Source organism: Bufo bufo, chromosome 1, assembly GCF_905171765.1.
Source record: "Bufo bufo chromosome 1, aBufBuf1.1, whole genome shotgun sequence".
Classification (NCBI taxonomy): Eukaryota; Metazoa; Chordata; class Amphibia; order Anura; family Bufonidae; genus Bufo; species Bufo bufo.
Window position 1 is genome coordinate 387414147 of NC_053389.1, and position 24731 is coordinate 387438877.

A 24731-nucleotide genomic window follows, 5' to 3' on the forward strand; every position below is an offset into this window, starting at 1 on the left:
TTGCAAACCGTGTATTGCATGTCATTACATTCACATTGCATATAAAACAGTAAACAATTGCAGATACCATAGTAGTACCCCGAGGTTTAGGGTACTACACATGCTAAGGGTCCCTACACATACATTTTTTCCTAGTGTTTTTTTTTGCCACTTGCAATAATGCCATAATAAAAGCATGTAGGGTTTGTTTGTTTTTTGCCACCTACTTTATTGCCATATTTGTGACTTTTATTGGGGCATTTTTTGAAAATAGTGTGTTTTCCCCCAAAGATTTTTTCATGGTGGTTTTTCACCCATAAGGAATACTTAAAAAAAAAGTCTAGAGCTACAGTATGCAGCATTTTTAAAAAAGAGGCCAGAAAGACAAAAAGCACAGAATAAAAAAAAACACCAGGAGTAAAAAACACTTGTGAGTCCTGCCTTTCATATTTCTCACAGACCTTCAGCTAAAATTTGGAGCTGGCTTTTTGCCTAAAAAAATGCACCAAAAACACAAGTGCAAAAAAAAGCTACTAGATAAGAAAAGTGCAAAAAAAAAACGATGTGTTTTCAGCCTCAATTAGTTTTTTTTCAGGCGTCTTTTTTCAGGCGTTTTTTTTTACCATAGTCTTCTCAGTGGAGCTAAATATCCTTGAAAAAACAGCTGTACAAAGTTATTTCAGTGAGCTTCATGCCCAATCTTATATTTCCCTCGCAGCCTCACTGCTGGAAAAAATGTGTGCATGCCGCCATTTTCCTCTGGTAATAACACTTGATTGATCGGTTGAGCTGAAATACTATACACTGTTGTGCTGACATGCCATGATCGGCAAATGTATACTGTATACAGTATCACGTGCAGTACAAAATAGCAAATTTAAAAAAAAAATTGGATTTATTTATTTTTTTGCATTTTTTATCTGGGACTCCCCAAAAAATGACATGGAAAACAAAGCTAAACACTATCAGAGGAATTTAGTACATGATTTGCTCCAGTTTTGTCCTGCAAAAAAAGACACACTGTGAGGGATACCACCCCTCGTGCCCACTTGACATCAACTACGTCAAGCTCACGAGGCACGGTATGGTCACTGGTTACCAAGATGTGACGTTAAGCCCTCCCGGAGGAGCATGTAAGGTCAGTCTTGGTACAACACCGACTCCTCCTGTCCACATGGGCACAGAAAGGCAACAAGCTGAGGGAGCCTGGTCACTGCCCCAGTGAAACAGCACTACCTCAGCCAGGGAAATCTGCCACCAGCTTCTCGTTTGATATAAGCCCGATCCGCTAACGGGATTATATAGTGTGAGAAACCAACCCGCAGTAGCTTATAACTAGGCCGAAACACGGACGTGGGTATTTGTAATTCGAGATACAAGACAGCATAAGAAATGAATTATATATTTAATCGCCTTAAGGGCACACTAGATAACACAATATACACAAGGATATATACAGTGGTTTGAGGTTACAAATACAGGTAATATAGTACAAACAGGATTACACAGAGTACAAGTCAGTTACCGGGTAGATGAATGATTCTTTGGGTTATGATGGTGGAGTAGTCCTTGGCTGCAGTCATGTGAGGGCAGTGATGTCAGAAGTTTCCAGGTCTTTCCAAACACATAGCACGATGTGACCCCCTTTCAGAGAAAGATGCCGCCCGCTGGCTTGCATGGACTTTTGACCTGTAGCCAGCCGTTTCCCTCCCCGCCTCTGGGAAGGGTCCCTTTCTCCTCTTCTGGGCTGGCACCCAAGGACCCACAAAACACATTAGGGCCCATAGCTCCAGACCAGGAGGTCACAGGGAGATGGTTCTGGGACCAACAGACCCACCTGGGTTCTGGCTACAATTAGAGTCCAAGCATGGTACCGTTATTGGGTTTCTGTGGGGAGATATGTATATCTCCCTTCCCTGGCACCCGACCTCCAACCTATGACCATGGGCATGTTTATCATGGTCACCGGGACACAAATATATATCCAGTTTGCACCTGTGATGGCTGGGCGATTCATAATTCCTTATAAATCGCTGGTTCCATGTTGTCTGCTAGATTTGGTTGAACTGGGGAATGGCCCAGACCCCTGCAGATAGGTCTTTCCTGTTCCATTAGCTGGGGTTTCTGGCTGCCTGGAGGACATGTGAATTTGTAAACAAGTTTTGCATGTACACTGACCAAGGTGAAATAAATAAATATCATGGCTGCCATTAAACGATAATCCATATTACTGACACACACCTTATGGCAGGTGGAGACTGATCACTGTCTATGTTTTAGTTTGCAGCTTCTGCACACTAGCACTGGGAAACCATTTCTCTTGGTGCTACACTTACCTTGAAATAGTCAAGCCTGGCAGAGATAATTCCTGTGATTCCCTAGAGACACCAAGACCCACTAAAACAATCTTGGGCAGCATGATGGCTCAGTGGTCGACACTGGTGCCTTGCAGTCCTGTGTTGAAATCCAAGTAAGAGCAATATCTGCATGAAGTTTGTATGCTTTCCTTGTATTTGAGTGGGTTTCCTCCAGGTACTTCTGTTTCCTCCCACACACCAAAGACATACTGAGAGGCAATCGAAATGGTGAGCCCCACTGGGGGCAGTGAGTGATGATAATGTCTGTAAAGCACTGCAGAATATTTTGGTGTTATTGCAGTGGCTGGGTATGGCGTGGCCCCAACGTTACATTGGGTCCCCCGGAGTAACATTGAGGTGTCACCACATGTTACTGCTCGCTGGAAGGGATGGTAAGGTATGGTGCAGCCCAGTCTAGAGATTCAGGGTCTTCAGTAAACCACCAAAGGCTGGTGTCACAGGGTCTGTGGCTGAGTTGTCCGGCTGGCAACCTGGTCACAGAACTGTGGCTTAACATCTTCTTCTGGTCACTCATGCAGTCTGGCAGAGTTTCTTCTACTAAGCACTGGTCCCTATCTGTAGACAACTAGGGGATCTGACTGCAATCTTTTTATACAATTTCTAGCTGAACTAAAACCTTCTAGTGGGAGGAATGGAATGAAGATGCACAACCTAAACAGAAATATTGCTACAATTTCTGTCTATCATATATTTGTATAGAGTTTCAATGCAAAGTCTATGGCAAGAAAATCCCAAAGTCTCTCTGTATTAGCTGGCTGAGCATTAACCCTTTCCACAGTGCAATGCAGATATACTGTATTGCAATAACCGTGCAAATGCAGTTCAACAATATAAAATATTATATGTGCACACAACAGTATCAAAGTGCAATAAAGTAGCGAGTTGATGGTTTTGCATAGTAGCAAAAGGGGCAAATGTCCATAGTCCAAGTACCCTTGCTCCAAGGCCCTACACTATATAAGGCCTCATGCACATGGCCGTTGTGCAATTTGCGGTCCCCGGGCAATGTCAGTGGGGTGGCCGGGATGGATCGAGACCCATTCGGCCTCATGCACGCGGCCGTTGCCCGGCCGTGGTTGTATTGCGGCCTGCAAAAAGCGGATCCGCAAAAAGCGGGCACCAGCCGTGTACTCCCCGCATCACTTGAATGGGTCTGCAATCCAGAGTTGGGGTGCGGAATGGAGGCACGAAATCACTACGGAGTGCTTCCTTGGTGTAGCTGTCTGTGCCTCCGCACCACAAAAAAATAGAACATGTTCTATTTTTTTGTGGTGCGGACGGATCATGGACCCATTCAAGTTGAACGGGTCTTGATCCGTCCCGGCCGCCACACGGACGTTGCCGTGTGTATGAGTCCTTCGCCTTCAATGGGTCTGTGATCCGTCCACACCGCAAAAAAATAGAACATGTTCTATTTTTTTGCGGTGCGGAGGCAAGGACAGAAACACCACGGAAGCACTTCAAGTGAATTCTCCCCACACGGCCGGTGCCCGCATATTGCGGACCCGCTGTTTGCGGGCCGCAATTCAGCCACGGCCGGGCATTGGCCGTGTGCGTGAGGCCTAAGCAAGAGAAATAAAATAATAATAAAACCTAAGTGGATTTGCAGAAATACTCGTGGAAAATAAATTCTCTCACTCTCAGTATGTGGCCGAAAGAGCAGAACATTGTAGTATAGCTACTCAAACACTGTATTGCTGTTTATTTTTAATATACATACAGGTGGAATTTATCAAGCCCTGCAATTCAGAACCTTGACTTCAATATGTCACACATATGGGCTTTGTGCCTTTTTTGGTTCACCCGCTAAAATTTTGCAACTTTCTGAGCGAGCACTGCACCTTCCACTGCCACCAACACTTTTGTGTCACAATTATGAAACGCTACTTTTTTAAAAGTCGGAAAAAAGTCACAACTCCACTTCAGCCTTCCTCCAGTCCAGGTGTACTTTTACTAAGATAGGCAACATTGCACCTGAGCTAAATTTATTATTACTGTGGGCCGCTTTCATAAATTTGTTGCAGGCGAGCATACAAACTCCAATGTTAAAACATAAACTCAAATACACATAATAGTGAATGCTTTTGTTGTTCCCTTCTCTCTAGTAATCTGGACAGAGTTGCAAGAAGGAAGGTAATTTCACAATGCTGTTTTGTGAAGGACACATGACGGTTGGGGCGAGGACAGACTCACTCAGCAGTCACTTTCTTTTGAAAAGCTGGCAAGTGTCCTGAAAGTGGTTCCCATAGCAGCGGGAAGCAATACATACACAAGTGGTGCAGCATGGACGCCGTATAAGCTGTTCTTACAGACCTGGAAAAGGGGCACAGGGAGCGTGTTACTTCTCATGGAGGTAATGATATCTGTGCAAGGCTTTTGTCTTCTGCTGCAGATAAAGGGGCACGTATCAATTATGTGCTGCACTATGGGAAAATCGCATAAGCTCATAGGAAAACTGACACTACCATAATTCGTTATTACTGTGCAGACACTTTTTGCTTGCCATCAGAAAGGGAAGTGGTTAGGCAGACACATGTAATGGGATATATTTTTTACATTTTATATGCACCTGAATGACCTTGACATGAATATGGTACAAAAGCAACAGTAATAATAATAATATCGGGTGATCAAAAAGTCATATATACCCCAAAATGTTACTAATTTTGTAAGGCGAGGTGAGAAAAAATGACTGTTCTGGTTAAGTTTTTATTTATTTTATTTTTACAGTGTTGACCTGACATGTATATCATGAGTACATGAGTATATCATGTGATATTTTTAAAGAGCAGGTTGTTACAGACGCGGCAATACCTAATGTTACACAGTAAAAGCATTTTTGAAAAGAAAAATATCTTGTTTTTGTGTTGCCGTTTTCTGAAAGCCATATTTTTTCTTATTTTTTGAGCAATTGTCTTAGGGAGGGATTTATTTTTTGCAGGATGAGTCTACCGTTTGATTGGTACCATTTTGGGGTAAATACGACTTTTTGATAACTTGGGATTACACTTTTTGTGAGGCAAGGTGACCAAAAAATTGCTGTTTTGGCATGTTTTTTTAATTAATTTTTTTACGTTGTGCATCTGACAGTGTGGATCATGTGATATTTTTATAGAGCCAATCAATATGGACACAGCTATAGCTAATATGTCAAATATTTTTTTTTTACTTGAAACATTTTTTTTACGTAAAACAATTTTATTTACTTTTTTTTTGTCCCACTGTGGGACTTTAATTTTTGGGGGTCTGATCCCATCTACAATGCATTACAATACATCTGTATTGTAATGCATTGGCTGTAAGTGTATTACACAGTGTAATACACTTACCGGCTGTTTGCCTGTGAGACCCAGGGGGCTGGGTCTCACAGGCTTCCATGGAAGGTAGCACGATGCCTATGGAAGGCATCGGGTCCCTGTCGCCGCAGCGTAGGGACCCAATGGGGACAGGGACCCTCCATAGACATTGCAGGTGCCACGGTCAGCGCTGACGATGGCACAGCTAGGGTTAATGAGTCGGCATCAGTGTTTTCACTGATTCCGGCACATACAGCAGGGGCACGGCTAACAAGAACAGCCGGACCCCAGACGCTGATCGGGCAGGCACAGCTCCTGCACCCACCCGACCAAACGTTAAGTGGTTGTTCAGAGTTAGGCCCCTTTCACACGGGCGAGTATTCCGCGCGGATGCAATGCGTGAGTTGAACGCATTGCACCCGCACTAAATACCGACCCCTTCATTTCTATTGGGCTGTTCACATGAGCGGTGATTTTCACGCATCACTTGTGCGTTGCGTGAAAATCGCAGCAAGCTCTATTTTGTGCGTTTTTCACGCAACACAGGCCCCATAGAAGTGAATGGGGTTGCGTGAAAATCGCGAGGATCCGCAAGCAAGTGCGGATGCGGTGCGATTTTCACGCATGGTTGCTAGGAGACGATCGGGATGGAGACCCGATCATTATTATTTTCCCTTATAACATGGTTATAAGGGAAAATAATAGCATTCTGAATACAGAATGCATAGTACAATAGCGCTGGAGGGGTTAAAAAAAACTGTCTCCTTCTTTGCTGAACAGGACCTGTGGTGACGTCACTCCGGTCATCACATGATCCATCACATGATCTTTTACCATGGTGATGGATCATGTGATGGATCATGTGATGACCGGAGTGACGTCACCACAGGTCCTGTTCCTGCAATGAATGCTCACCACAGGTCCTGTTCAGCAAAGAAGGAGACAGAAGGAGATGCCGGCAGCGCGATCAAGTGGACTAAGGTGAGTTAAATTATTATTATTATTTTTTTTTAACAACTCCAGCGCTATTTTACTATGCATTCTGTATTCAGAATGCTATTATTTTCCCTTATAACCATGTTATAAGGGAAAATAATACAATCTACACAACCCCGATCCCAAGCCCGAACTCCTGTGAAGAAGTTCGGGTTTGGGTACCAAACATACGCGATTTTTCTCACGCGAGTGCAAAATGCATTACAATGTTTTGCACTCGCGCGGAAAAATTGCGCGTGTTCCCGCAACGCACATTTTCCCGCAACGCCCGTCTGAAAGAGGCATTAAGCATCATGCAGATGTCCGTGGAACATGGTCCATGAGATACCGGACTGGCATTGCAGGAGCAATGATGCTGTGCGCTCCTGCAATGTCAGTCCGGTATCTCACGGACCATGTTCCACGGACGTCTGCATGGGGTTTAAAGCCTCATTCACACACTAGTGTTTGGTCAGTGATTTCCATCAGTGATTGTGAGCCAAAACCAGGACTGCAGCCTCCACAGACATCAGGTATAAGGGAAAGATCTGCATCTGTTCTGTGTTTAGAGCCGCATCTGGTTTTGGCTCAAAATCACTGATGGAAATCACTGACCAAAACACTGACATGTAAATGAGGCATAAGGGCTCTTGCACACGACTGTATGTATTTTGCAGTCTGCAAAAACGGATCGGCAAAAAATATGGATGACGTCCGTGTGCATTCGTATTTTGCGTAACGGAACAGCTGGCCCCTAATAGAAGAGTCCTATGCTTCTCCGTAATGTGGACAGTAATAGGACATGTTCTATTTTTTTTATAAACGGAAATACGGACATACGGAAACTTCAGTTTTTTTTGCAGACCCATTGAAATTAATGGTTCCGCAAAAAAAACTGAAGGGACACGGAAAGAAAATACGTTCATGTGCATGAGCCCTAAGACTGAATTGAGTGGGGAAAGTAAAGAGTTTGTAACGGTAGCGGGGGCCCTATATGGTAAGTATGGAGTTCCTACATTGGAACCAGGGTGCCCATGTCTTCATGAATTTATCATGAGATCTGGTTTCCCAGCTTGCAAGTTATTCTAACCGATGAATTTGACTTGTCAATCTATTTATTGATTGATGGTAGCTCTGTTGAGTGCCACAACAGAGGAATAAGTAGTTTAGCAGACGTAATAAGAAAAGTGCTAATGTGCCCTTTAAGGGGAATTTGTCAGCTTCAAACCACCCCCCAAACTGGAGTACGAGGTGCATCGTGTAAGTGATGCTGAGTCCAATTATGTAGTTTTTATCTTTATACTTGCTTGCATTCGGATAATGTGCTTCGACAAGCCAGCGCCCCGCAGCAAAATGCATTGAGAGGACTCCTCTTTGAGTACTCTCCATTATGTGTGTGAACAGAGGAGTCCTCTCAATGCGTTTCACTGCTGGTTAGGGAGAACACAGTGTCGGAACATATAAGTATCAAAATAAAAATTTACATAACCTGACTATGCGTCACTTACATTATTCATCGCTTAGGGTGGGTTCACATCAGCGTTATGGATTCCGTTTTTGTTTTTCATTATACCATGGTTATAATGGAAAAATAACTGAATCAATAAGACAGAAGTCAAAACGGAAGCCTTTAGGAGGCATTCCGTTTTAATCTGTCATAATAGAAGTCTATGGGAATCATAACGGATCCGTCTGGTTTCCATTATGCAAGACGGAAAACAAAGTTCTGTCGACAGGACTTTTTTTTCGTTCTGCATAACGGGAACCAGACGGATCCCTTATGCTTTCCCATAGACTTCTATTATGACGGAAAGCAAAACGAAATGCCTTTTAAAGGCTTCCGTTTTGCATTCCGTCATAATACAAGTCTATGGGCAGCATAACGGATCTGTCCTGGTTTCCGTTATGCCAGACTGGACTCATGCATAATGGAAACCAGGACGGATCCGTTATGCTGCCCATAGACTTGTATCATGAAGGATCACAACTGAATGCCTCTTAAAGGCCTCTTTCACACGAGCGTGTCCGGATAAGATCCGGATGCGTTGCGGCAAACCCGCGCAAGTAGGTACGCAATTGCAGTCAGTTTTGACTGCGATTGCATTCCGTTGTTCAGTTTTTATCGCGCGGGTGCAATGCGTTTTGCACGCGCATGATTAAAAACTGAATGTGGTACCCAGACCCGAACGTCTTCACAGAAGTTCAGGTTTGGGTTCAAGGTTGTGTAGATTGTATTATTTTCCCTTATAACATGGTTATAAGGGAAAATAATAGCATTCTGAATACAGAATGCATAGTACAATAGGGCTTGAGGGGTTAAAAAAATAAAATAAAAATTAAACTCACCTTAATCCACTTGTTCGCGCAGCCGGCATCTCTTCTGTCTTGTTCTGTGAGGAATAGGACCTTTGATGACGTCACTACGCTCATCACATGGTCCGTCACATGATCTTTTACCATGGTGATGGATCATATGACGGACCATGTGATGAATGTAGTGACGTCTTCATCATCAAAGGTCCTATTCCTCGCAGAACAAAACAGAAGAGATGCCGGCTGCGCGAACAAGTGGATTAAGATGAGTTAAATTATTATTTATTTATTTTTAACCCCTCAAGCCCTATTGTACTATGCTATTATTATTGTACGAATGCTATTATTTTCCCTTATAACCATGTTATAAGGGAAAATAATAAAAATCAGGTCCCCATCCCGATCGTCTCCTAGCAACCGTGCGTGAAAATCCCACCACATCCGCACTTGCTTGTGGATGTTTGCGATTTTCACGCACCCCTATTCACTTCTATGGGGCCTGCGTTGTGTGAAAAACGCACAAAGTAGAGCATGCTGCGATTTTCACGCAACGCACAAGTGATGCGTGAAAATCAACACTCATGTGAACAGCCCCATAGAAATGAATGGGTCAGGATTCAGTGCGGGTGCAATGCTTTCACCTCACGCATTGCACCCGCGCGGAAAACTCGCCCGTGTGAAAGGGGCCAAAGGCTTCCGTTTTGACTTCCATCTTATGGATTCTGACATTTTCCATTATAACCATGTTATAACGGAAAGCAAAAACTGAATCTATAACGCTGATGTGAACCCACCCTTAGGCCTCTTTCACACGAGCGTGTCCGGATAAGGTCTGGATGCGTTGCGGCAAACCCGCGCGAGTAGGTACGCAATTGCAGTCAGTCTTGACTGCGATTGCGTTCCGTTGTTCAGTTTTTATCGCGCAGGTGCAATGCGCTTTGCACGCGCGGGATAAAAAACTGAATGTGGTACCCAGACCCGAACTTCTTCACAGAAGTTCAGGTTTGGGTTCAAGGTTGTGTAGATTGTATTATTTTCCCTTATAACATGGTTATAAGGGAAAATAATAGCATTCTGAATACATAAAAAATAAAAAATAATTTAACTCACCTTAATCCACTTGTTTGCGCAGCCGGCATCTCTTCTGTCTTGTTCTGTGAGGAATAGGACCTTTGGTGACGTCACTACGCTCATCACATGGTCCGTCACATGATCCATCATGGTGATGGATCATGTGACGGACCATGTGATGAACGTAGTGACGTCATCAAAGGTCCTATTCCTCACAGAACAAGACAGAAAAGAGATGCCGGCTGTGCAAACAAGTGGATTAAGGTGAGTTAAATTTTTTTTTTTTTTTTTTTAACCCCTTAAGCCCTATTGTACTATGCAATCTGTATTCAGAATGCTATTATTTTCCCTTATAACCATGTTATAAGGGGAAATAATAATGATCGGGTCCCCATCCCGATTGTCTCCTAGCAACCGTGTGTGAAAATCGCACCGCATCCTCACTTGCTTGCGGATGCTTGCGATTTTCACGCAGCCCCATTCACTTCTATGGGGCCTGCGTTACATGGAAAATGCACAAAGAGGAGCATGCTGCGATTTTCACGCAACGCACAAGTGATGCGTGAAAATCACTGCTCATGTGCACAGCCCCATAGAAATGAATGGGCCCGGATTCAGTGCAGGTGCAATGAGATCAACTCACGCATCGCACCCGCGCGGAAAACTCACCCGTGTGAAAGGGGACTTACTCTAGTTTGTAGTTTGTTTCGAAGCTGAGATTCCCTTTAACCCTTTCCAACATTAGGTCTTTTAAGATGGTGCCAGGCCCCAGGGTGGAGCACGTGCCAAACCTGTCAGGTGTCTGCATTATCACCAGTTGCAGACATTTAACCCCTCAGATGCCAAGGTCAAATATGAACACATCATCTGAGAGGTAAAAAACCTAGAAGCGCACGCTTCTTGGGCAGGAACAGCCTCCCCTAGCTGAGATCGGAGAATGTGTCATTTAGGGTACAGTGACACAACAGTGAAAAATGGATGTCACAGATGTTTTTTTAACAGCCGTCCCCATATGCAGTTTAAAAAACAATGGTAGTCTATGGGGTTATTCACACTGCAGTTTTTTTTTATGGCCAGTGAATAATGGATGTCAGAAAATAGAACACCTTCTCTTTTGCCCCTTTTCATTGATCGACAGCCCCATACAATTGAGGAGGGTGGTGTGAATGTAGCCTTAGTAATAATAGGCCAGAACCTATATAGGCCTATATCTCTTGCCTTGCAAGTGGACCAAACCTACAACACCAAGGGCACCCCAACTACCATCAGGCAGGAACCCCAGCATTAGCCTGTGGCCCGAGGGAAGAAAGGGTCTGCCCTCCTATAACTGCCCCGACACTAAGGAGTGTCGGTTTAAGGATTGCCACTGTAAATGATTGTTAATGATTATTGCAACCAGAGCCACTAAAATCCCCATCCTCCGCTTCACTCCTATGGGGCTTCCGGCACATATATGTTTATGTGTTCTTCATATACTTACACTAAATATTTCTAATACTATGACAGCAAATGTGAGCCAACGGTGAAGTATCTACAGGGCTACCACTCATAGCACAATGGCGATGCAGAAACATTTTAGTGTTCGAGATTGCCACCAAAGATCCATAACAGCACTTGGGTTCAACACGACAAGAAGGGAGTTTCTCACAGGCTTTGAAGGTAAGGCACATTTATATTTAGTGTGTAAACACTAATAACTATACATTATATAATATGAAGAATATGAATTAAAGATCATATGAAAATAGCACAATTACATCACAAAACAGAATAAACAAAACATGCAAAAGGAGAAGCAGGAATATAGGAGAATATTTGAAGTCAGTTTTGCTTGAGTCTGTGTTGGAGAACTTTATAGTACATTTATCAAATGTCTCATGTTGTTTGATAAATTTGTCTTATCCTTAAACCTAACACTTCAACCTAGAAAAGCTACTCCAGTTTTCCTACTCCACTCTCCTAAGGGCTCATTCACACAACCGCGGTTTGGTTCCACATCCGAGCTCGGGTGCGGACCCATTCACTTCAATGGGGCCGCAAAAGATGCGGATAGCACTCTGTGTGCTGTCCGCATCCGTTGCTCCGTTCCGTGGCCCCGAAATAATTTATGAGTCTTGTCCTATTCTTGTCTGTTTTGTGGACAAGAATAGGCATTTCTATAAAGGGCCGTCCGTTCCGTCCCACAAATTGCGAAAGGCACATGGGCACCGCAAAACACAGCACGATCGTGTGAACAAGCCCTATTGGTGTGAGAGTGAAACTTTTTAGAAAAGTCTTAGGCTAGGGCTACACGACGACGTGTCATGCGACAAAAAGTAAACTAGATTGCAACATGTGTCGCGCGACACTTGGATGGATTTTTTTGACTGTCTTGTCGCAGTATGTCACAGTGTGACACCATAGACTATCATTGTAGAAAATATTGCACGATTTTTCGGAGACAAATGTCGCCTTATGGACCTAGCCTTAAAGGGTTTCTACCACCAGAAATACTGTTATGTAGCTGACTGATACTAGCGATGCGCTAATGTCAGCACTACATAACAGTATGTTTCTAACATTAGTCCCTGCAGCCGTTTTTGTAAAAAAAAAAGCACTTTTATAATATGCTAATGAGCCTCTAGGACTATGTGGGTGTAAAATCAGCACCTAGAGGCTCCGTCCACTCACCCATTATCCCGCCCAGGTCCCCTGTTCTGCCCGCCCCGCTCTCTTGATTGATGCCACGGTCCACCGCATTGTTGACGAAATCCCGTGCCTGCGCCGTTCACTTCTGTCTTCGGCGCAGGCGCAGTGAGTGAATGATGCGATCCTGGTGCCGGATTCGTCACTGCGCCTGCGCCGACTACGTCACAGTGAGGAAGCCGGCATCAGGAGAGCGGCCTTCACTCACTGCACCTGCGCCAAAGACAGAAGTGAACGGCGCAGGCGCGGGATTTCGTCAACGATGCGGTGGACCGTGGCATCAATCAAGAGGAGCGGGGCGGGCAGAACAGGGGACCTGGGCGGGATAATGGGTGAGTGGACGGAGCCTCTAGGTGCTGATTTTACACCCACATAGCACCTAGAGGCTCATTAGCATATAATAAAAGTGCTTTTTTTTACAAAAACAGCTGCAGAGACAAATGTTAGAAACATACTGTTATGTAGTGCTGACATTAGCGCATCGCTAGTATCAGTCAGCTACATAACAGTATTTGACTTACAATGCAAGTCAATGGGGACGGATCCGTTTGACGTTGACACAATATGGTGCAATTGCATCTTGATTGATGCCACGGTCCACTGCATTGTTGACGAAATCCTGCGCCTGCGCCATTCACTTCTGTCTTCGGCTCAGGGAGTGAATGATGCGATCCTGGTGCTGGATTCCTCACTGCGCCTGCTCCGACTACATCACATTGAGGAAGCCGGCATCAGGAGAGCGGCCTTCACTCACTGCGCCGAAGACAGAAGTGAACGGCGCAGGCGCATGATTTCTTCAATGATGCGGTGGACCGTGGCATCAATCAAGAGGAGCGGGGCGGGCAGAACACTGGACCTGGGCGGGATAAAGCGTGAGTGGACGGAGCCTCTAGGTGCTGATTTTACGCCCACATAGCACCTAGAGGCTCATTAGCATATAATAAAAGTGCTTATTTTACAAAAACTGTTATGTAGTGCTGACATTGGCGCATCGCTAGTATCAGTCAGTATTTCTGGTGGTAGAAGCCCTTTAAGGCTAATCATCCTCATATTTTGCTGAAGAGATGGATGGATTTTTTTCGACAGTCTTGTTGCATTCGCAGCATTTCGCAGTGTGAAACCACTGACTATTATTACTAGAAATGTGCGACATTGCTGCAACACATGTGTCGCAGTGCAGCCCTAGCCATAGGTCCTGATTTATCATGGCTTCACAACAGAATTCTGGCTTCAAAAAATTACTAACAAGTCAAAACAGATCATAATGGATCAATCACATCCATTATGGCAGTTTAAAAAAAAAAGAAACCACGGCATGTGTGAACAGACCTTACATGACTGCTGCTGACAGTAGGCATGTTGGATAGAGCCTTATACCACACTGTGCATCCGTAAAGAATATTGTGGTCCCAATCTGTTATTAATCCATAAATGGTGCCTACTTATTGTGATTTTTTTTAACAGTATTGGTCAAGTAACATAGCTTTTGCATCCCATTTACAGATGGAATGATAAAATGGTGGGACCTGGACAGTGGACACCTTTCTCAGTCAGCGGCAGAACATTCAGGGATGGTCACCCAAATCTTATACTGGACAGAGACAAAGCTAGTCTTCTCATCATCAAACGACGGTACTCTCATAGTCTGGACATCTGGAGCAGTTGTGTTGGATAAGATCAGGGTAGGTAAAAATGTTTGCTTTTTTAAAAATTTGTTTTCAACCACATAACAATACTGATAAATACAGTTCTTCTGGATTAACTTGCAGGATAACAGGCTGAACTGGACAGATGTATTTTTTCAGCCTTAAAAACTATAGGGGAGATTTATTAAGTTGGTGTAAGGTAGAACTGGCTTAGGTGCCCATACCAACCAATCAGATTTCACCTTTCATTTTCACAGCTCCTTTGAAAAATGAAAGGGGAAATCTGATTGGCAACTAAGCCAGTTCTACTTTACACCACTTTGATAAACCTCCCCCTATGTTACTATGTGATGCAAGAAAGCAAGGAAACATACATTACACACTCTCCATACAGCTCCTAAAAAAGCCAGTTGGCAGTCCCTATGGAAACTGAGGGAAAAAGGCTCCTCTCCAGAAGGAAGAAAACTGTATATATTGACACCTATAAGTGGCTACCCTGTAAGTCAATGTCTTACTCTTGAAAGGGCATCTGTCAGCAGGTTTGTGGCTATGAAACTGGCTGACCTGTTACATGTGTGCTTGGCTGCTGAAGGCACCTGTGTTGGTCTCATGTTCATATGTCCTCACATTGCTGAGAGAAATTATGTTTTAATATCTGCAAATGAGCCTCTAGAAGCAACGGGGTGTTGCTGTTACAGTTTGGGGCTCTGTTTTCTCTGCAACTGCCAGTGGCGGATTATAATTGGGGCGTTTGGGTCTGTAGCCCCGGGCCCAACACCGACCCAAACGCCCACAAACTACGGTGGGGCACAGATCCCCGCCATAGGCTTCAGGCCTAGTAGGCCTGAAGCCTGTGCGGTAGTAAAATCCCAGCGCAGGCGGGCGTGATTACATCATCACGCCGCGCCTGTGCCCGGACGCAGCACACTGACGTGTGTGCGCAGCGCGCCTGCACCATCTACGAGAGAGCGCCGACTGGGACACAGGTAAGTATTAGATTTTATTTTATTGATTTTTTGTGTGCCACATTTGGGGGACATTACTGAAGGGACAGTGGGGGTAAATTACTAGTGGGGGTAAAATTGATACTGTAGGGGCAGTGTGGGGGACAATTAATACTGTGGGGGCAAATTACTACCATGGGGGAATTAATACTGTGAGGGCAGTGTGGAGAAATTAATACTGTGGGGGCAGTGTGGAGAAATTAATACTGTGGGGGCAGTGTGAAGAAATTAATACTGTGAGGGCAGTGTGGAGAAATTAATACTGTGGGGGCAGTGTGGAGAAATGAATACTGTGGGGGCAGTGTGGAGAAATTAATACTGTGGAGGCAGTGTGAAGAAATTAATACTGTGAGGGCAGTGTGGAGAAATTAATACTGTGAGGGCAGTGTGGAGAAATTAATACTGTGGGGGCAGTGTGGCGAAATTAATACTGTGGGGGCAGTGTGAAGAAATTACTACTGTGGAGGCAGTGTGGGGGGCAAATTACTTAATGGATGGCAGTGTCGGGGCAAATTATCTAATGGGGGCAGTGTGGGGGGTTATTACTTGATGGGGAAAAATTACTTAATGAAGGGCAGTGTGGGGGCAAATTACTTAATGAAGGGCAGTGTCAGGGCAAATTATCTAATGGGGGCAGTGTGGGGGGTTATTACTTGATGGGGGCAGTGTGGGGGGGGCAAATTACTTTGTGGGGGGAGTTACTACATGGGAGGCAGTGTGGAAGAAATTACTATTTGGAGCAGTGTGGGGGAAATTACTATATGGAGCAGTGTGGGGGAAATTACTATATGGAGCAGTGTGGGGGAAATTACTATATGGAGCAGTGTGGGGGAAATTACTATATGGAGCAGTGTGGGGGAAATTACTATATGGAGCAGTGTGGGGGAAATTACTACATGGGAGGCAGTGTGGGGGAAATTGCTACATGGGAGGCAGTGTGGAAGAAATTACTGTATGGAGCAGTGTGGGGGAAAATACTATATGGGGGCTGTGTGGGGAAATGACTATATGGGGCAGTGTGGGGGAAATTACTATTTGGGGCAGTGTGGAAGAAATTACTATATGGGGACAATGTGGAAGAAATTCCTGTAGGGAGCAGTGTGGGGAAATTACTGTATGGGGGCAGTGTGGGGGAAATTACTATATGGGGCAATGTGGAAGAAATTACTGTATGGAGCAGTGTGGGGGAAATTGCTATATGGGGTAGTTGTCACGGATGGTGTTGCAGAAAGCTGGAACTTATAAATAAACATCCGACTGGCTTGATCCCAAACTAAGGAGCATATGGGTGAGCCCTATAAAACTCCTAGAGCTCTCCCTGACTGCTATGCCCCTGCAAAGGTCTTTATGGTAGACGATTGCATGCCCCTGTACCTTATACTATGTTACACCTGAAAACCCTATAATAGTGAGGGGACACGACCACCGGCTCCCTGCACCTAATACGGACGGAGTCAGGGTCACCTACAATCAAGCCAGCAAGGAAACACAAATAAAGGAAACAGACTTATCTGAGAAATCAGGAGAAGCAGCCTCCAGCAGTGAACAACTCATCCAGGAAGTAGTATAAACCGCAAAGTGAGGCAGTATGGGAGGGAATATAAAGGGAGGCAATTAGTGTAGATAGGTGACAGCTGGGAGAAGGAAAGGAGATGACAAAGTGAAACCAAAACAAAGAACGTCATGCAAGAGGTAGCGAAGAACGTCTAACAGACCTTCTCACAGAGCTGGCGGTGACAGTAGTGTGGGGGAAATTAATATATGGGGCAGTGTGGGGGAAATTAATATATGGGGCAGTGTGGGGGAAATTACTATAAGTGTGGGGGAAATTAATATATGGGGCAATGTGGGGGAAATTACTATATGGGGCAGTGTGGGGGAAATTACTATATGGGGCACTGTGGAAGAAATTACTGTATGGAGCAGTGTGGGGGAAATTACTATATGGAGCAGCGTGGGGGAACTTACTATATGGGGCAGCGTGGGGGAAATTACTATATGGGGCAGTGTGGGGAAATTACTATATGGGGCAGTGTGGGGGAAATTACTATATGGGGCAGTGTGGGGGCATTTCTATTAGGGGACAATATTATATAAAAACAGGATGTGAGCTCACGGAAGAGAAGGAGTTGCAAGATTAAATCATGGAAATTAAAGCATAGGTAACTTCATAAAACAAAATATAACATCATGCCGTGATGACATCATGCCGTCCGGCGTGGTGACCGCATGTGTCACCACACACAAGATTTTGCGTGGTAACTTCATTCAAAATGGCCGCAGAAGGCTCTTCGCACACAAATTTATGAGGTGAGTATGTATTTTTTTTTCTTTTTACCGCCATTTCAGGAAAAATTGATTAGTTACCGCGAAGCACAAGGAAGTTCAGATTCGGATGGAAGTCCACTTCGGATACTCCGATTCACTCAACACTAATTATCATATTAAAATGTAAAGAGTTGAAAGCATTCATCCTTAGGCCTCTTTCACACGACAGTATGTCTTTTTCAGTGTTTTGCGGTCCGTTTTAAACGGATCCGTTGTTCCGTTTTTTGTTTCCGTTGTGTTCCCGTTTCCGTTCCGTTTTTCCGTTCTGTTTTTCTGTATGGCATATACAGTATACAGTAATTTCATCGAAAAAATTGGGCTGGGCATAACATTTTCAATAGATGGTTCCGCAAAAAACGGAACGGATACGGAAGACATACGGATGCATTTCCGTATGCATTCCGTTTTTTTGCGGACCCATAGACTTTAATGGAGCCACGGAACGTGATTTGCGGCCAAATATAGGACATGTTCTATCTTTCAACGGAACGGAAAAACGGAAATACGGAAATGGAATGCATACGGAGTACATTCCGTTTTTTTTGCGGAACCATTGAAATGAATGGTTTCGTATACGGACCGTATACGGAACGCAAAAAACGGCCCTCAAAACGGAAAAAAAAAAAACGTTCGTGTGAAAGAGGCCTTATGGCAACAGGATAGCTCATTGAGCAATAATGGATGGTGAAGATTGCTCAAAATAATCTCATTTACAGGGTTAATATTAATACACTGACTTATTTTAATATGCTTGTCATCAGCTCAAAAGTCCCATCTTCAGCATTGCAATAAACCTCAGACGACAGCTCTTGGTATGCGGATTCAAGAATCACCTCTCTGTTTATCCTCTGGATGAGCAAAAAACTTGTGGACATGTAATAAACCTGAAGAAGAGCTCTTCTGACTATCAACATACGGACATTGTATCATGTATTGTGTCCTTAGATAGTCAAATCTATACAGTGGGGTATGTATGAAATATAAAAAAAAAACATTATATACACTTAAAGGACACCTTTCACCTACATTGTACGCAACTTTTTAAGAAGGGGCTCTTTAGTTAGACTGTAAAATTTACAGCAACTTCACTCATGCTGTTCATGAAAAAATCCCTGAGCACTCAAATGTGTCTGTAAGAGGTATATTGTGTGCTCTGAGCCACATGTCTCTTTTTTCACCTCTCCCCCTCTCACAGCATGCAGTTGTACATACACTTAAGGAGGGATACTGCAGCTACATCTCCCTCCTCCTGTTGTCTGTTTGTTATATTACACTAAGGCCTCATGCACACGACCGTTGTGTGCACCCGTGGCCGTTGTGCCGTTTTCCGTTTTTTTTCGCGGACCCATTGACTTTCAATGGGTCCGTGGAAAAAACGGAAAATGCACCGTTTTGCAGCCGCATCCGTGATCCGTGTTTCCTGGCCCTGAAAAAAATAAGACCTGTCCTATTTTTTTCACGGCAAACGGTTCACGGACCCATTCAAGTCAATGGGTCCGTGAAAGAACACGGATGCACACAAGATTGGCATCCGTGTCCGTGATCCGTGGCCTAAGGTTAGTTTTTATACAGACGGATCCGAAGATCCGTCTGCATAAAGCTTTTTCAAAGCTGAGTTTTCACTTCGTGAAAACTCAGAACCGACAGTATATTCTAACACAGAAGCGTTCCCATGGTGATGGGGACGCTTCTAGTTAGAATACACTACAAACTGTGTACAAGACTGCCCCCTGCTGCCTGGCAGCACCCGATCTCTTACAGGGGGCCGTGATCAGCACAATTAACCCCTTCAGGTGCGGCACCTGAAAGGGTTAATTGTACTATCATATCCCCCTGTAAGAGATCAGGGCTGCCAGGCAGCAGGGGGCAGACCCTCCCCCCCCTCCCCCCCTCCCCAGTTTGAATATCATTGGTGGCCAGTGCGGCCCCCCCCCTCCCTCTATTGTAATATTTCGTTGGTGGCACAGTGTGCGCCCCCCCCCTTCCTCCCTCTATTGTAATAAATCGTTGGTGGCACAGTGTGCGCCCCCCATTGCCCCCCCCCCCTCCCTCTATAGCATTAACAACGTTGGTGGCCAGTGTGCGGCCTCCCATCTCCCCCCCCCCCCCCCCATCATTGGTGGCAGCGGAGTTCCGATCGGAGTCCCAGTTTAATCGCTGGGGCTCCGATCGGTAACCATGGCAACCAGGACGCTACTACAGTCCTCGTTGCCATGGTTCGTGTCCGGCCGGGAGCTCCACCTACTGGTAAGTGACAGTGACAGGTCTGTGCGGCGCATTGCTAAATTAACCGTCACTTACCAGTAGGAGGAGCTCCCGGCCGGACACGAACATCACAGCTCCCAGGTAAGTATGAATCTTTTACTATTGTACTATTGCTAGTAACCCGCTGCCACCAATGATCGGGGGGGGGGGGGGGGTGGGGGGGGCGCAAGATGGGAGGCCGCACACTGGCCACCAATGTTGTTAATGCTATAGAGGGAGGGGGGCCAATGATTGCCACCAACGATTTATTACAATAGAGGGAGGAAGGGGGGGGGGCGCACACTGTGCCACCAACGAATTATTACAATAGAGGGAGGAAGGCGGGGGGGGGGGGCACATTGTGCCACCAACGAATTATTACAATAGAGGGAGGAAGGGGGGGGGGGCGCACACTGTGCCACCAACGATTTATTACAATGGAGGAAGGGGGGGGGCCGCACTGGCCACCAATGATATTCAAACTGGGGAGGGGGGGGGTCTGCCCCCTGCTGCCTGGCAGCCCTGATCTCTTACAGGGGGATATGATAGTACAATTAACCCCTTCAGGTGCGGCACCTGAGGGGTTAATTGTGCTGATCACGGCCCCCTGTAAGAGATCGGATGCTGCTAGGCAGCAGGGGGCAGTCATGTACACAGTTTGTAGTATATTCTAACTAGAAGCGTCCCCCTCACAATGGGAACGCCTCTGTGTTAGAATATACTGTCGGAAATGAGGTTTCACGATCTAACTCATATCCGACAGTATATTCTAACATAGAGGCGTTCCCATGGTGATGGGGACGCTTCAAGTTAAAATATACCATCGGATTGGAGAAAACTCAGATCCGATGGTATAAAAGGGACTCCGGACTTTACATTGAAAGTCAATGGGGACGGATCCGTTTGAAATGGCACCATATTGTGTCAACGTCAAACGGATCCGTCCCCATTGACTTGCATTGTAATTCAGGACGGATACGTTTGGCTCCGCACGGCCAGGCGGACACCAAAATGACTTTTTTTTCATGTCCGTGGATCCTCCAAAAATCAAGGAAGACCCACGGACGAAAAATCACGGATCACGGACCTACGGACCCTGTTTTTGCGGACCGTGAAAAAAAACGTTCGTGTGCATGAGGCCTAAATAGGGTATTTTTAGTCACTGACCTGCAGGCCATTAAAGTCAGATGACTGGCTGTTCCCATATTAACTTGTATCTATAATATTGAGCATTAAGCCATTTTAAGACAGGCTTACCTGACCTTATAATATACCCCAATAAAAAAATAACCATGTAAAAGTAGAAACAAGGTTTCTGACAATCCAAAGACCTCATCATTGGATTAGACTTCTGTACAGTACAATAACTGTAAGGCCTCTTGCACACGAACGTATTTCCATTCCGTTTCCGTTCCAGGTTTTTTGCGGGTCATATGCGGAACAACGAAAGTACCTCGTGTGCATTCTGTTTCCGTATTTCCTTTCCGCAAAAAAATAGAACATGTCCAATTATTGTCCGCATCACGGACAAGGACAGGACTGTTCTATTAGGAGGCAGCTGTTCCATTCCGCAAAATGCGGAATGCACACGGATGTCATCCGTATTTTCTGCTGATCCTTTTTTTTGTGGACCACAAAATACATACAGTTGTGTGCAAGAGGCCTAAGGGCTCATTTATACAGCCGTTTCCCCTCCGTTGCCGTATTGCGGCCCACATACGGCGGGTCCGCAATACACGTGGCACCGGCTGTGTGCATTCCATTCACTTGAGTGCTTCCGTGGGTTCCGTTCCGTGCCTCCGCATTTAAAAAAAAATAGAACTTTCTCAATCTTTTTGTGGAACTGACGGATCGCGGACCTCATTCAAGTCCACAGCACAGGAGCCCTTACGTTCGTGTGAACAAGCCCTAAGGCTACATGCACACGACCGTATGTGTTTTGCGGTCTGCAAATTGCTTTCCGTATGGCATCCGTTTTTTTTGCGGATCCATTGTAATAATGCCTATCCTTGTCAGCAAACTAGAAAAAAATAGGACATGCACTATTTTTTTTGCGGAGCAACGGAACGGACATACTGATGCGGACAGCACACAGTGTGCTGTCCGCATTTTTTGCGGACCCATTGAATGAATGGGTCCGCATCCTATCCGCAAAAAAATCAGATCGGACACGGAAACAAAATATGGTCGTGTGCATGAGGCCTAAGGCTGAGGTTACATGCTAGAATTCTACATGCAATTCAAATAAATGTCAAGATAACTAGATATATTCACTGTATGTAAATTACCTAGTAAGTGAGTACTTTTAATTGACAAGTATGCCTGTCATTATAAATGAATCTTATATGTTGTCCTAATTTGAAATTAATTAAAAATGTACATCACACAGTTAGTCTCATGTGTGTAACATGGTCATATTTTAGTTTCTGTTTTATGAACACAACTCCAAGGTCACACACCAACATTCTTCTGAAGTGAACATAGATCACTATACAGTACCATGGTGCTCCAAGTTTGGTTCAGTAGAACCACTTTGAGTCCAGGTGTTGCAGCCATATTGTAACACTAAAATGTTGCTTTATTAGCCTATCAACCATCCATGTATGACACAACTACTGCGCAGTCTCAGGAGCCTCTGTCACACCATCAGCCACTCCCCTTCCCCCAATGAAATTGCAGGGCATTGATGAGTTGCTATGGCAGCTGTGGCCCCAACAATGGCCCCTAGGTCTGCAATCTTAGTGCACCTACTAGGCCTAATAGGCTATAAGTTATACAGTTTAATACAGAAATATTGCACTATATTATACCAGCAATCAGAAGATCGGATATTCTAGTCCCCTAGTGGACTAAAAAATAAAATAAAAAAATACATTAAAAAAAGGTTTCATAAAAATAGCAAATGCATTCTAGAGGAAAAACCAAAAAAATCTCCATATTTAACATATCAGTGTTTTTATTCTGCAAAAGTAGTAAAACACAATATAAATTTGCTATCACTGTAACAGTAATATCATTATTACTGCATGGTGAACCTCGTAAAAATGTTGCTGTTTTTTACCTAAAAAATTAAGTTCATAAAATTTTTAATACATCATGTGTACCCCAAAATGGTGTTATTAAAAATACACCTCATCCCACACAAAGAAGCTTTCAGACAGTTACATGTAGGGAAAAATAAAAAAGTTATGGCTCCTGAAAGTCAGGGATAAAATAAAATGTAAAAAAAAAGCTGTGTAATGATGGCCAAAACTGTCTGTAAGGGATTACAGCTCTGTGAAGTACACCTTAGGTAATAGATCATCAGCATCTGGATAGTCCATCAGCATCTGATCGTCGGGGATCCGACACCCGGGACCCCTGCCGATCAGCTGTTTGAGAAGGCAGCAGCGCTGGCAATAGCGCCGCGGCCTTCTCGCTGTTTACCGCAGGCCAGTGACGTCACGACTAGTATCAATGGCCTGGCCGGGGCTAAGATCACCAGTTTAAAAAACTGCAGAATCCCTTTAAATTTAGGTGGTCTCAGTGTGTAAAAAGGAGTCTTTTCAATCATCAGCAAAAGAATAGTCTCTAAAGCAGGCCATATGGTACATCAGATGAAGAATGGATATTATAAAAAAAATCTGAAAATTCTTTATCTGATACAGTGATTTTCTAACATATCAATGAAAAGTTTCAATGCCTCATTTAATAGTTTTATAGATAACTAATTGTGCTATGACTTTCCACAGCATTTAAAATTCCCGGAAGGGTTGTCCAGCCTGTAATATTTTAAATTTAGACTTTAAAAAAAAAACACTAATACTCGCCTTACTGATCCCCCGTGGTCTCTACTTCCTAGTCCCTCTTAACACTGATATGTGATTCCGCGACCAATCTGTGGCCATAGTGAGCTGAGCAGTCATTGGTTCCTTCTGTGATTTATTCTTGTGATTTAAAGAGCTGTTTCCATTTTACAGTTTTAACACATTTATGTTACTTTTTTCAGCTATGATAGAAAGTTTTTAATATTTGACACCTATCAAACTCCAGAGAAGACATGCCTCAGGGTTGTGCACAGTAATTTGCATGCCCATGTTGCTGGAATCACCCACCTTCTTCTTGTCCGTGAACGTGAGAGCACAAGGTATGAACATAAGGCATGATGTACAATGTATGCATAAAAACTGTACGGAGGCATAGGCACATGTAATGACTGTACTACAGAGCCATGGGCACTCCTTATGGAGATTTTAGCACCTATAAGCAAGGGAAAATACTTGTATCTTGGCATGCAGTGGCAGATATGGTATTTCTGGGACTCCAAGCAAATTTATCGAATCGATAAGCACTTTCCTGTCACACTACTAAGCTGCATCAGTGTTGCACCATTGAGTACCACTCTCAGCTAAGCAGTGCATCCTGGGCACTTCTACTACTGCTCTAGAGCTGGGAGAGGCCTCCCTTCCGCATGGGCCACTTTGTAGCTGCATTGGCTACACATTCGATATGTGTTCTATTTTAGCAGTATTGTCCAACTTCGCAACCTTACTCCAATGGCAACAGCATTGACTCCCTTGACATGGCTCCTTCACTGGCAGCAGCATTGTCCCCCTTCCTACCACTTCTTCTAATAAGAGCTACAACTTTCTCCATCTCACCCGTCTCCAAGTGGCCGTATTCTTCCCTAAACCAGTGTCAGGAATGCTCTTTTCATGAATACACCAGACTCATAAACTATATGTCAAGTGAATTTTTGACCACTCACTTACCGTGGGCAGCATAGATTTATGGCAGATCTGTTTGAAGTCTGTGTCCCATTTGTAGGTTATA

The 24731-nt window shown here is 44.4% G+C and overlaps 1 protein-coding gene across 1 annotated transcript in view; it reads left to right on the plus strand.

The window, feature by feature from the left end:
* The first annotated feature begins 4611 nt into the window (after nt 1–4611).
* Nucleotides 4612–24731, plus strand: part of LOC120987022 — a 64556-nt gene continuing 44436 nt past the window's right edge. Inside the window, exons 1-5 of the mRNA XM_040415677.1 lie at nt 4612–4710; nt 11519–11671; nt 14201–14379; nt 18437–18642; nt 23908–24045. Of these exons, the coding sequence (XP_040271611.1) occupies nt 11569–11671; nt 14201–14379; nt 18437–18642; nt 23908–24045 (626 nt within the window). The 5' untranslated portion in view covers nt 4612–4710; nt 11519–11568. The remainder of the gene's footprint in view (nt 4711–11518; nt 11672–14200; nt 14380–18436; nt 18643–23907; nt 24046–24731) is intronic.